This window comes from Nannochloropsis gaditana (assembly GCF_000240725.1).
Source record: "Nannochloropsis gaditana CCMP526 unplaced genomic scaffold scaffold142, whole genome shotgun sequence".
Lineage (NCBI taxonomy): Eukaryota > Eustigmatophyceae > Eustigmatales > Monodopsidaceae > Microchloropsis > Microchloropsis gaditana.
In genome coordinates, this window is record NW_005803811.1 from 39063 (window position 1) to 52299 (window position 13237).

Consider the following 13237-nt stretch of genomic DNA (forward strand, 5'->3'; position numbering starts at 1 on the left):
GAAGGACCGTCAGAGGGAGGAGGAGAAGGACGCTTTCGAGAAAGCGACCAGAGATGGCTGATCCAAGCCGGCTGGCAACCGAGGAGGGAAATGAATGAACATCAATGGCTGACGACGTTGAAAGAGTCTCAAAGTGTGCTAGGGGTGTGTGAAGTCGAGGTGGCGAGCGCCAGGCATTTGTAGACCCGAGAAGAGTAGAGAGAACGACAATTTTACCGCCAAGGGATAAACGAAAAGTTCGACCGCCGCCCATGAGATTTCTGTAATGGCGAGGTTTGAAAAAGGAGATTCTTGAATGATGCTCATACTGCAAACCCTTGCGAACTTGATGCGGCACGAAGAGTACAAAAAGCACTTGATCCGTATTTCGTATTATAGATGGTTAATTATTCCATTTCTCATGTATCAAATACCAACCTTACTTTTTCGTATGAACAGCATTCCCAGCTTATTTGTGGTCAATATTGTAACCATACAATCTCAGTCTGGCCTTACACCCTCTTTCGTAGGTGTGTGCCGCAAAGGGCAAAGGGCAAAGGGCGAGGAAGCGAGGCGTTCCTGCTCTTGTCTCCTCCCCTTCGAACAGCGAGAAGAAAGGATCCTCTCCATGGTACTCACCACAACGTCGCCCGGGTATAAAATTAATGCAGTATGCCCGCCCCACCACCCGTCCCTGTATGGTTTTTCAATTGTGCCCCGTCTTTTGCGGGCACATACACGGGTGGTGTGCTTGAACCCTGTATCTTGGTGACGCATGCTCTCGCAGCAAATAAGCGACTACTGGCTTGGCCCCTCTGACAAGTCATACCTGGAAATTTGATCTTCTTTTACTTCACCGCAATGGCTATAATGGCATTAATAATGAAAGTCATCGTTGCCTGACCTACGTCGCATTGTAAATCGCGCATGGTGGACCAGGGTTTTGTCTCTATTGTGTCATGACGGGATTGGACCGACCCAAGACCACTCATCCGAATCAGAAGAGGTTTCGATTGACCATGTTCCGCTTCCCCTTTGAACTCTACACATAGACCGCGGTTCTCCCCTTCTTCCCAGTCGTTTCACACCATGAAGACCTTCGCCGTGCTCACCCTAGTGTCCCTTGCTATGTCGCAAGCCTTTCTGGCTCCTACTCCTGCAGCTTTCGGGTCTAGCAGATCGGGCGTGCGATCCATGGCGACTGGTGCCCGTAGCATGAAAATGGAGAATTTCAACCTCCCTATTGGAGAGGACCAGGCGGAAAATGTTCCCTCCACCATTTTGGGAGAGGCCAATTACCGGAAGTTTGTCGCGTCCTACAAGCCCGATGGCATGATCGTCGGCGGGGCGCGCTACCCTTTGTTCAGGCGAGTCTCGGAGCTTAAGCTGCTGTCTTTGACCGCGGAGACAGGTTTATTGTCTCGATTGGAAGAGCTTGGTCTCAGACTGAGTGACCTGGAGAAGTTGCTGCCTTTGGTGGAGGAGCTAGAGCTGTTATCCTTGGCGGAGAAGAACCAAGAACTCATCCTGCAGACATTGGCGCCCATTGCTATCGAGCAAGCACCAGCACTCCTACCCATCCTCACTGGAGTGCTTCGCACGCCTCCCGCTACCTTTTTTGCGGTTGCCGCCGCAGCTTTGGCGGCTGAAGCCGGGGTTGTGCTGGTCAGTGGGAACCCCCTTATCGATGTCTTGGCGGGGATTCCTCTGGTGGGCTTGGCGGCTGTATCGGCCGCAACAGGCACCATCCTTTCCTCTGGCGTCCCCATCCCTTCCGCCGCACCGAGGAGGATCTCGTCTAGCGGTGGAGGCGCAGACGTGACGCCCGCTTTCAAGGTCGGCGGGGGCAAGAAAGGCAGAGTTAAGGCGGCTAAGGTTGTGGCGTCCGCGGTAGGTTGCCCGACAGGCACTGTTTTCAACGTCTCATGCCCTTCCGTACTCTTTTGGGACAGGTCGTGACACCCAGTCTATTTGCTGTCTGGTCCCCTGTTGCGCCAGGTGCATCACACCCTCCTTTTTCTCAACCATACCCTTTCGCTTGCACTTCAACCACAGCCTGTTGCTGTCGCCCCTCCCAAAAAGTCGGCGGCTCCCGTCGTCCTCGGCCCTCTCTCTGCCCCGGCCAGGGGCGGGGCTCCCACAGCTCCTGCTGCCAGGCCCACCCCTTCTCTGAAGGCCAAGCCTGCGGTAAAGCCCGCGGTGAAATCAGTCGCCAAACCCGCCGCTAAACCTGCCGTGAAGCTCGCCACTAAAGCTTCCGCGAAACCCGCAGCCAAGCCCGCTGCCAAGCCCGCTGCCAAGCCTGCTCCCGCCGCGAAGAAACCTCTGGGGATCAAAGCAGCACCCGCGCCCCAAAAGGTAGCGGCTGTGGCAGTCAAGAAGGCTGCAACGGCTCCCGCGCCGGCACCAAAAGCAGTCCCTGCAGCAGCTAAGGCGTCTCCCCTCCTGTCTGCCAAGGCCCCCGCGGCGTCCGGCAAAGGTAGTTTGGCGAATATTGCCAAGAAGGTCGCCAAGAAGTAAGCTTTCCTTTGAGACGTGACCAGGAAAAGGAAAATGACAAAAACCCATGTGAAGAAATTGTGGAGGGAATGAAGGATCGATGGTGGCAGTGCCTGTTCACTCACAGCCTGAAGTCCTTGAAGTCTGATGGAAATTGGTTTGACTGCATTCGTCTTCTTATGGATCAGATGTCTGGAACGCAGAAAGAATGAAGGGTAAGGACTGAAGAGCCGTGAGGATGTTTGTCATGTCTGCGTGGCCTCGTGGATTGTGGGCAGGTTTGGGAAGGATGGGATTTTTTTGTATGTGGTATCTGTCTGGTGGTTTCATATGAATCTGGCGCGGGTTAATTACTTTCCTTAGCGTGTATGGAGCGGAAGTGTAAGGGGAGAAGACGATAGGTACAAGAAAACGCGGGTTTTTTCTTCGGTTAATATATTCCATGCAGCACAGCCTTGCAGCTGAGTATGGATGACATGAAAACAGACCATACTTTGACAAGCTTCCTCTAATGCTTTTACGTAGCTTGTCCAGTGTATTTTGTCTTTTTCGTTCCTAGAAATATGTTTCTTATCATAGTGCTCCCTATGAGAGGTTGCGAGACAGATTAATTTTATACGACACAGGTGCACATTGCCTCTGCGAGATGCCTAGCCCGTACTGTGAATTCAACATTGTCCTGAGATATCAACTCTTTACATGACACAATCTGATAGCCGTGTTCGCCGCAAGTCAACCTTTGCCTCCGTACGCCCGCAAGGCGGGGCTCGGAACTCCGAGAAAGATTGTGACGTCACACTGTTCGTCAACTGCCGGCGCCGACGTGGACCTGCGGCCATAGGATCTCCTTCATCTCGAGCCCGAAAGTCATAAAGGGTGACGGGGACGGGGCGGCTTGCGGCTTCTGGTTTTTCTTATGTGCATATGTGGTGTACATGCTGTCCAGTGCAGGCATATTAGCTCCTTGCATTTTTCCGCGTGGCGAACTTTTATGACAGGAAACCTAGCGTCACCGCATGAGCACTCGGTGTTCCAAGTGGATGAAGTTATAATGTCATGGCACTGCATATCGGCAGGATATGTAAAGGGTTCTCCATTAAAGGCATGAAGACAATGACTTCCAGCAGTATTGCTCACTTTTTCCTTCCCAACATACTCCTCCTGCAGGCAGGCCACCTCCCTGGCTTCTCCCTGAAGGCCTGACCTGACACCCCCTTTTGGCACGTTTCACCCCAAGCCCCGCACCTCCAGACACCGTCAGTGTGTTAAAACCCTGCTGTTGTCGTGGCAGGCTCGCCTACGCCGTGGTCGTCGTCTGCGGCTTGAAAGCCTTCGCCATTTTAAAGAAGTGTTTGGCAATAATTTACGCTTTAGACTTCGTTGTCACGGACAATACTAGCACCACATCGCGACACCTCCAACATACAATCCTTGTGACATGACCGTGGGTATGGCTATCCAAGGCGTGAGCCCCCTGAGCGACATCGGTGATTTGGCGGCAGCCTGGACCTTGGACATCTTGATCCCTCGGCTGTGCCTCGCCATTCTCTTCCTCTCCGTTTCCCTGGTGAAGCTCACTCTCCGGTACCCAATCCGAGTCTACGTCGGCGCCAATCCTGTGGTGCGCAGCATTGTCCAGCGCTGCCCATCCTTCCAGAAAGACTACCGGCCCCCATCGTGGGCCTGTGGGGCGTGGGCGCAGGCCGTCATCTACATGTATCGGAGCTGGCGCAACAACCACCTTCGGGGTTTTGCCCGGGAAGTGATCCGATTGCCGGACGGGGAGTGCGTGTCCTCGTACTGGATGGCGCCTCCAGGTCCCATGCGGGACGCGGTCATGCAGTGCAAGGTGGACGGGAGGGAAGAGGAGACCGACGCGATCATCGAGGCCTTAGTATACCATATGCCCTGTGACGAGAGACTCCCCCCGATCGTGATCATATGCCACGGCGTCTTTCAAAACGGCGCGGATCTTTATGATTTCTGCAGATTCATGACGGAGACGTGTGGCTATGTTGTCTGTGTCTTCAACCGGAGGGGAAACGACATGCCCTTGTCCCGGGCCCGATTCAACACAGTAGGCGACCAGGCTGATTTCAGGTTCATTCTGTCTAGATTGCGGGAATTTTTCCCAAACAATGGTTTCTATGGCGTCGGGATCAGCGCAGGGTCGAGCTTGCTGGCCCGGTATCTGGGGGACGCGGGGGAAGAGTGCGAGTTGGAGGGAGGGGTGTTGATCTCAGGGGGCTACGACATGGAGCTTTCCTTGAGGCACATGACGCCTCTAGCGGATTTGGTGGTGACCACGCAGGCCAAGAGCTTCTTCTTGGAGCGGAATGAGGAGACGTTGGCCAGACAGGATGGCCCGGGCCTGCAACGGTTGAAACGGAGCCGTTCCATGCAAGAGTTCCATGAGCACTTGCATGTCTTCGACGGGAAAGCGTCGCGGGAGGAATACTTTCAGACGCACAATCCAGCATTGGTGCTGGACCGGATCGCCCGTCCGGTCGTGTACATTAATGCCTACGACGACATGTGCTTCCCCGGGCATTTCACCTTCCAATACAAACACTTGGTGGAACGGTGTCAGCTCGCGACGATCGTGCATATGGAGAGGGGCGGACACGGGACGTTTTACGAAAATTGGGACGCGGGTTCCTCCCGGGCCTTTCAATGCGTGAGGGAGTTTGTGGATTGCATCCACAAAGAGTAAAGGAGTTGGGGAGAAAGGAGGAGGTGGAAAAGAAAAAATAGGCATAGACAGTCGCGCAAACTGTATGATTAAAATTTAACACAACTGATTTGAAATGGGTCCACGGGACGTTTCTGTGTACAGCGTCTATTTGGGAGGAGGCGGCGAAGGAAGATTCTCCCAGAGGGGCGGGGGGGGGGGGGGGCGGAGGCGAAAGGGATAAGAGGCAGAGGGTGGAGGCTCAAAAATGTACGATGCTGCCCTGTTGACGACACATTCCGGTCATTGGGGTGAATGGTAGCCAGTCGACTGTATCATGACGGACGGACGCAAAACTGAAAGAAAAGAAAGTCAACAGTAGCGATCTTTGTATGCTGTCTGGGCGCGCTGCTTTTCGGATGGGTATCCGCGACCCCCATCCGCCCGTTCAATGCCTGTGTGCCCGCCGTGGAATTTCTTTGGGGACTTCGTCGGGGGCACCTCAGTGCCTGATCACTTAATTGGGTTCTCGGCTTTCAAACCCTTGCAGGTTGTATTACACGTTTGGGCGTGGACGTTCGTCTGTTCCACCGGCAGCCAGCCCCACTACCTCGATGCATGCGAAGGCCCCTTTCCTCAGCACGGATGGGGTAGCCTGTTGACACCTGCTGGGTCGCTTGCCTCTCTTCTTTTCTTGCGTTCAGGCTCCCTTTCACATGCGGGGTACTGTGGCTCTAGTCATACAAAAGTACCCGAAACTTCTCTCCTAGTTCTCTACAGAGCGCCCCTCAGGCAACCTCATCTCTCTCCACTCCTCGAAACAAGACCATCGCCTCTCGCAGACTTGCTAAATCTTTGAAGATTCGAACACCAGATTTCCCTTCCATGCCCTCTCCTCCACCGCGAAGCCCCTACCGCCACCAGTCAGGCAAGCCGCAGCATTCCATCCATCTCCCCTACGCGCCATGAGAAAGGCAAGGGCCGCAAGAGGGTCCCGCGCGTCCTGATGCCTCCTTCCTGATCCCGGTGATTGGATCTAACCGACGGTTATGAACACCCAAAATGCCCCTCACTTTTCCTCAAACCTTGCCCAGCGCGTCTTCCCGTCCTATCATCCCCTCGCAAGGCCTCTTTCCCCGCTTCCAGTCCTCCTCCTCCACTCCCACCGGTCCCTTACATCCCACGCCGGGATGGCCCTCTCCTCCTCCTTCCCCGTTGCCGCCTCCCCCCCTCCCGGTGGCTCCCGCTGCAGGGTACACAGGCCCATAGCCGGCAACGAAGGGCCCGCGGACAATGAAAGCAGACAGGTAGGAGGGGCGACAATGGGGGGGGGGGAGGGGAAGGAAGAGGAAGGGAGGAAGGAGAGAGGGGGCGGGGGAGGATGGAATAGAGGGAGAGGGGTAGGAGGCTGGTGCATATAGCTGGGCTCGTCCTCCTCCTCATCTGGTGCATCCGTCTCTGCGTCGTCTCGCTCCAGGTTGATGAACGGCATTGATGGCAAGAAGGACGCGCTTCGTCAGGCAGGCGGGGTGGGCAGGGGAAGGATTGAGGAAGGAGGGTGTGGTGGAGGGAAGGGAGGGAAGAGTCACTGTAAGTGGTTGAGATAACGCCGATTCTACCTCTTTTCCAGCGAAAGAGCACGTCATGAATCGGGCCAAGAAAGGACTGGCGGGATGGGGAGGTGCGATGGATGTGGGGGAGGCGCCTATCGACATGGACACGTCCGACCCCGAAGAGGGGGCATGAGACAAGCGCCGACAAGACAGCATAAGACACACTTTCGGGCACGGTCAGGCACATGGGCCATCTACGCAAGTCAGGGAATGTGCATGCACGTACCTCGAGCCCTGATCCTCCTCCCCTGCTGCCGGTTCCTCCTCTTCCTCCCGGCCAATCACTTGGTCCTCCTGTTCATCCCAGCCAAAGCCATCCTCTTCCTCAGGCCATATCAAATGCAGATCCGAATCAATGTCAGGCGTTGGCATTCCAGTTGTCGCGCCAGCTGGGCCCTGAACCTGGCCGAGACCATGAGGTACATTCCCTGAACTCGGGAGCTCTGAAGCGGCCATCCTGCAAGGCGGTTCTGTACTTCGATGACCAGCTTGTATGAATCACGCTTAAGACCTCTCCTACGCAGTCCACGTTCTCGATCTCGAAAAGATTGCCTTTGCTCCGGGATCGAATTTCTGCGGGAAGGAATTTCAAACAACCATTCCCAAAGAGGAACCAAAGCGCCTTCAGGTTAAATCTTCAGAGATGAACAAATCTGTAGTGTGCGCAAAGACAACATAAAAATGGTCGTAAATACCATGACTTTCGATCGTCCACTTCCCATTCCTGGCCAGGACCGATCATCCCAATGTTCGACGGCCCTCAGGCAGTTTTGGGAGGAACACGCGAGACCGGATGTGGTAGAAAGGCGATTATTTGGTCACCAACCACGGTGGTGGTGGCAACCTTTGAAGTAGGGCGAGGCCGTAGGGCGAGCGAGGACCTCCCGGTCTCGTGGACTTTACGGCGCGCACATGGCCACTTGGGGCAAAACGAGGACACTCAATGTCGTGAAAGAAGGCTTTGTGATATCGGAGGGGGGCGTGCGGTCATGGCGGCTTCATAAAGGTTGTGGAAGTGGGATTAATCGGGTTGTGCGGAGAGGTTGCGGGTTAGTATCATATCCCGGCCGATTGATTCTCTAGCTTCACCTTACCTTTTTTATGTGACCCCGGGGACAAAGGCCGATGTTCTTCACGAGAAGGGTACACAAAGGTGTTCTGGTACACTCTGCTTCGTCGGACGCGCTCACAGCCTTCCCACTCGTTTTCTCCTTTTCCCCTGCACGACAGCGTGGCATCATGAAGCTGTTGCTTGGCATTTGTGTCATAGGGGCTGCCCTGACGCAGGGCTTTTTAACCCCAACGCCGATGCACCAAGCATTCCAAGACACACGTACTCAACACCGTCGATTTGCATCCAGGACACTTAAAGCTGTGGTAGACCCTGGCCACGTGGCGGAGGTGGTGCACACCCACCTCCCCTCATCGTCGGTCTGGCTTTTGCAGACACTTCAAGGGGTAGCGGATGCTGCCGCAGCCACAGCCGCCGATACTGCAGGAGCCGTGGAAGGTAGCAAAGAGATGACTGGTGCAGCTGCGGCCGCCGCTGCGAACAATGGCGGGTGGCTGGCGGCTCCCATTGGCGCGATTGAGAAAGCCATTACCTTCATGCACGAAACTTTGGAGGGCGCCGGGTTGCAAAATACCTACGGCCTGTCCATTATCGCCTTCACCGTCCTCGTCAAACTTGTGACGCTGCCTCTGAACTACAAGCAGATCGAAAGCACGACGAAAATGCAGGCCATCCAACCGAAAATGAAGGAAATCCAAGCCAAGTACAAGAGCGACCCCACCCTTCAACAACAGAAAATGGCCCAGCTCTATTCCGACAACAACGTCAACCCCCTCGCGGGCTGCCTCCCTGCGTTGGTGCAGATCCCCATCTTCATCTCCCTGTACCGGGCCTTGACGAATTTGGCCGCCGCCAACGAATTGAATGAGCCTTTTCTCTGGCTACCCAATTTGGAGGGACCGACGTACGGGGCGGGCCCAGCGGACGGGATGAATTGGCTGAAGCAGTGGGAAGGCTTTACCCCCTCTCTGGGCTGGCACGACACCATCGCTTTTTTGACGGTACCGTTGATTCTGATCGTCTCCCAGAGCATCTCCCAACAAATCTTGCAGCCCGCCGCGAACAAGGACGATCCCAACGCGCAGCAATCCCAGGCCATCCTCAAATTTCTCCCCTTCATGGTCGGCTACTTCTCCCTGAACGTGCCCTCAGGCCTGGGGGTGTACTGGATCGCCAACAACTTGATCACCACCCTCACCACGGTGGCCGTCAGGGCCGTCATACAAGGCAAGGAGGAGGAAGCCGTTGCCGGAGGGGGGGGGGGGGGCACCGTCCGTGATCTCTCCTGTGGATGAAGGTCCCCGACGTGGGTTTGGCCGCGCCCCTCCCCCACCTCCGGCCCCGAAACAGGAGGTGGAGGACGTGGACGACGAGTCGTCGTCTTCGGCGGGGGTGGAAAAACGTAAATTCGGGGGGCTTCCCGCCGTGGGGGTGAGCCAGGATGAGCGCTTGGGCCGGACGGAGAAGGGTTCGACGGTGGAGGTGTTGAAGGAGGAGGGGGGCTTGACGGTCCTCAGGGAGGTGAAGGACGGGGAAGTGGTGTCCACGACGGTGCGGTTGACGCCGGAGGAGATGAAGCGACGGCGGGAGGCATTGGCCAGGGGGGAGGATCCGGCCGCGGTCGGCCCACCGACGACGCCGAAAACCCCCGAGCCCAGCAATGATCCGAGGCAGAATAAACGGTCGAAACGCCGGAAGAAATAGAGGGGCGGGGGGGGGGGAGGAGGAAGTATGCGTTGTATACAAGGAGGTGGGAGGTGATGGAGGGTGACAGGGGGCGTGGCCTTCTGAGAAGGGCAGAGGGGGAGGCCAGGGGGCAAGGGGAGGGGAGGGCAGGAAAAATGGTGGACGAGAAAGATTTTTACAGCCCCAGGTGGCTATTCTCATGTTCTTATACAAGCGCGGCGCAAGTGCATTCGGTGTTTGATCTCAGTACTGACAGCCCCGCGTGGGCGCCAAGCATGCTCTGATTGTTGGAAAGCGGTGGAAGAAATTGAGGGAAATGGCGGGTTTGCTTTTTTGGGTGCAAATTGACGCAAGGAGAGGGTATCAGAGTGGAGGAGTGCGTGGTGGCGAAGAGGGACGGGAGGGGGGAGAGGCAGAGAGGGAGATAGAAAGAGAGGAAGAGGGAGAGGAGTTGAGAGGAGGGGAGGGAACAGGACAAGTGAAAGCAAGTGGAAGAAAAGAAGAACCTCGCGACGCAAGCCGAGCGATCATAAGTGTCGAAGAAGCGACTGGAAAAGACTAACAATGTGGCTCACGTTAGTGTCACCGTCCAACAGGAACCCTGATGTTTGACAGATGTCTCGCATCTCCGCATGTCTGGCCCGAATGCTTTCAATTCGCTTGTGTACGCGTCTCTGGTCGCCTTGACTCGGCAGATCGAGCACCGCCTTCCCACGGTCTGCTACCAGCCTTTACAGTGTGTTGCAACGCTTCGCCCCTGTACATCCCCGTGCTCAAGCAGGGGTGTCCACTTACATGATCCCCCCTTTCTTCCGCCCAAACCAACCCCACACCCTTGGTTTTCCAGCCCTAGACATGCTGAAGATGAAGGCAGGGCGCTTTCTCCTCCTCTGGTCTTCTTTTGTCCCTTATTGCCCGTCCTCTCTTCCGCCCACCGTGCCGTCGTTCCACCCTTCTTCTCCCAGCTCCTCCCAGCCCCTCTCCTCCTCTTCCCATCCCTCCCCCTCTTCCTCCATTGCCATGCGTTGCCTCGCGGCAGACTCTTCCCGCGCAATCAACGCCTGCATCTCTAAGTCCTCCTCCAATTCCTCCGCAAAGGCCAAAAAATCCGCCTCCGCTTTTTCCTCCCCTTCCACTTCCTCCTTCCTATCCCTTCCCCGCGCCCCCGCTCCCTCCCCATTCCCCTCCCTTTCCGCTGCCCGCCGGGCCCGCCGGGCCTGCAAACGCCGCAACCGCCTCCTCTCTCTTTTCGCGCCTTTTTTCTCCACGTCCACCCGCCGCACCAACACCACGTCGGGCGGCTCGTGTTTCATTCCCCGCCATCCCCCTTCCCTCTCCCCCAGCGCCGTGGCAGTGCCCAGATCGTAGCCCAGCACAGTGTCCCCAACCGCAAGGAGATGACCCAGGTGCGACACGGCCCGGTGCGTCACGTCCCGGACCCCAAAATCCGAAGACTTAATGATTTCGACCTCCGCAAGCTGCCACTTCCGAGATGGACCGTTCCCTCCCTCCGGGTATCCTGCCTCCCTCTGTCCCTTGTCCCGCCCTCCTTTCCCCTCCCCCCGCCGTGGGCGTATTAGCTCCACGTCCAGCACTTCGTAGGGGATCAGGTCCCCGCTTTGCATCAAGCACTCGACAGGAGCTTTCCAATACTTGGCAGCGGTCATTTCCCCCGTTTTTAAGGTCAAAGGGTCGAGGAATTGAACGACGGCGGTGACCCGGGAGACCAGCACCAGCCCCTGCACTCCCCCCCCGCCGGGAGGCAGGAAACAGAGGTCGTCTTTGCAGAGAGGGACGATATCAACGGACATGGACCATTGGGAACGGTGGACGTTGTTCTGCCGGTCTTCGGCGATCAACTTCCGGGTAGTTTTACTCCGCATGGGGACGGCGGTTTGAAGGAAGGCCAAAAATTGCAGGGCTGTATTCTTGTCTCCAAAGTATAGGTCCATCCCGTGGCGGGTCAGCTCCATGTCCAAGATCTTGCTCTCCATCTTCCGGGCGAGAAGGAGCTGTTCCAGGAAAAAAAAAGTCCGTTTGTGGGTAACCCGCTGTCGAAGCTGACACACGGCCTTCCAGGCCTGCTCCGTGTAGGACAGGGCGCAGGCGTCGCACTGGGGTGGAATGGGGAGGGAAAAGGGAGGATTATGGAGGAATAAGACAGGTTTGGGGTTCTCGAGGCACGAAGAATATCCAGAACATGCCATCGACGGCGATGAGTCCACGCGCGCTTCCTTTCCCTTTGACCTCTCTCCCCTCCCCTTCACCTGTATGGTCCGCACGACAAACTCGGCTTGCACCCTTTGCTGCACCATCACGCCGTTCAGTACCTCTTTTCGAACCGTCAACTTCAACTTCAACCGTTTCGAGTGCGGCTCCGTCCAAATCCATCCTGCCTCCACCACCTCCATAGGTCCGTCTCCACCCCTCGGCCCACTTCCACCTTTGTGAAGGCCCGGGACAAACTTGAGCACCAATGCCAGTAGTTCGCGGGACTCAAGTTCAGCCGCCACCCAATGTTTCGATTTGGCCTGCCAGTGAAAGCATTGCTTGCATTGGATCAAAGGACGGGAGGGCTTGATTTCCCCTTGCAAATCGATCTCATTTCGCACGCAATTTCCGCAGCGGTTGGCAGCATTACTTTCCATGGACAAACCACACAAAGGGCAAAGAACACGGGCCGCTGTTCGTGTCAGCGGAATGGCAGTCGTCTCCATGCCTCAATCACCCTGCTGTGGAAAGGCGACGATATTTGAAGGGGAAAAAAAGTGAGCATGGCAAGAGCGTTCGTGTCTCCCGCTCTGTAATGCAGCCGCATATGAATGCGATATATCGCCGCGTCTCTACGTTCGCCCCGCTTTTCAATGCAGCCACATACTTATGCACTGAATTGCCGTCCCTATATGTTCGCTGGTAATTCACAATGCCTCTGGGTGCTGGATACAGTATTGGACAAGCGGCAGGGGTCAAAGCAGGAGAGGATTCTGCAATCGGAGCTCTCAAAGCAGCCTTGCGCGCACGCGAGACACACCACGGCGTGTGAGTTGTCAAGCACTCCTTGTTGCCGACAAATTAAAACTATAAATCCCCATTGTGGTTTATTAACCCATGACCTTTGACCTCCCAAGTGCCTCGCCTGTGACGGTTGGAGGATCGTATGATATCATTGGGCAGTTGCCCTCGACGGCGAGGTTGCCACAATTGATAAGGCATCAATTAAAGCCCAAGGATTGTATTGCACGAAATTTTGTGTCCGACTAGGCAAGCATAGCATTTTTTTGTGGCAAACAGAAGAGCATGTCTATGGATCACTCATGCCCTGGACTCCTCATACTCGTGATGCCCCTCTCTGCCCTCTCGCCCAAATAATAATGGGCCGTCGCAGAGTCCTTGAAGCGTGCTCCGTGCTTCCACTCCGTCAAAACCCAAGAAGCTCAGACGTGAAGGATAGATACTACAGTGCAATTTAGTAGGTGTAGTACTTGAAGGTAGAGTCATGTGGGTGGATACGGCTGCGGCACGCCACCGTCTTCGTTTTCGTCGCATTGGTACTACAGTGCAACGCACCAAGACGACGCTGCGAAGTTTTTTTCTATGCGCCCTCATTCCTTACAGGTAAAAATTGCTATCAGAGCGATATTGTATATACATACGACGGAATGCTAATGCATGAATACCACTTGCCGCGTCCTAGCTACTTCTAGTATCAGCAAGAAT

The 13237-nt window shown here is 55.7% G+C and overlaps 4 protein-coding genes across 4 annotated transcripts; 2 read left to right on the top strand and 2 right to left on the bottom strand.

Moving 5' to 3' along the window:
• The first annotated feature begins 1023 nt into the window (after window positions 1-1023).
• On the top strand, window positions 1024-2980 carry NGA_0605600 (uncharacterized protein). The gene is made up of 2 exons (XM_005855650.1): window positions 1024-1869; window positions 2035-2980. The coding sequence occupies exons 1-2, from the start codon at window positions 1069-1071 to the stop codon at window positions 2497-2499; spliced, it is 1266 nt and encodes a 421-aa protein (XP_005855712.1). The 5' UTR covers window positions 1024-1068; the 3' UTR covers window positions 2500-2980.
• A 3016-nt stretch (window positions 2981-5996) lies between these two features.
• On the bottom strand, window positions 5997-7428 carry NGA_0606810 (uncharacterized protein; the record flags this gene model as incomplete). Its single annotated transcript, XM_005855662.1, has 3 exons — window positions 6989-7428; window positions 6327-6660; window positions 5997-6185 (listed from the first exon to the last, which is right to left on the bottom strand). The coding sequence occupies exons 1-3, from the start codon at window positions 7216-7218 to the stop codon at window positions 5997-5999; spliced, it is 753 nt and encodes a 250-aa protein (XP_005855724.1). The 5' UTR covers window positions 7219-7428.
• Window positions 7429-7985: 557 nt separating this feature from the next.
• On the top strand, window positions 7986-9538 carry YIDC (preprotein translocase subunit YidC; the record flags this gene model as incomplete). The annotated part of the gene is made up of 2 exons (XM_005855653.1): window positions 7986-9105; window positions 9185-9538. The coding sequence occupies exons 1-2, from the start codon at window positions 8002-8004 to the stop codon at window positions 9536-9538; spliced, it is 1458 nt and encodes a 485-aa protein (XP_005855715.1). The 5' UTR covers window positions 7986-8001.
• Window positions 9539-11517: 1979 nt separating this feature from the next.
• NGA_0607000 (nonsense-mediated mrna decay protein) lies at window positions 11518-11951 on the bottom strand (the record flags this gene model as incomplete). The annotated part of the gene is made up of 2 exons (XM_005855664.1): window positions 11788-11951; window positions 11518-11634 (listed from the first exon to the last, which is right to left on the bottom strand). Coding segments are annotated over exons 1-2 (261 nt in total), but the record flags the coding sequence as incomplete, so codon positions are not given.
• Window positions 11952-13237: the final 1286 nt, after the last annotated feature.

What these genes read in the sequence shown, in the direction of transcription:
- NGA_0605600 (XM_005855650.1), top strand. Translation starts at nt 1,069, where the DNA reads ATGAAGACCTTCGCCGTGCTCACCCTAGTGTCCCTTGCTATGTCGCAA. An exon ending in CTAAGGTTGTGGCGTCCGCG is followed by an intron (nt 1,870 to 2,034) that starts GTAGGTTGCCCG and finishes CTTCAACCACAG; the next exon opens with CCTGTTGCTGTCGCCCCTCC.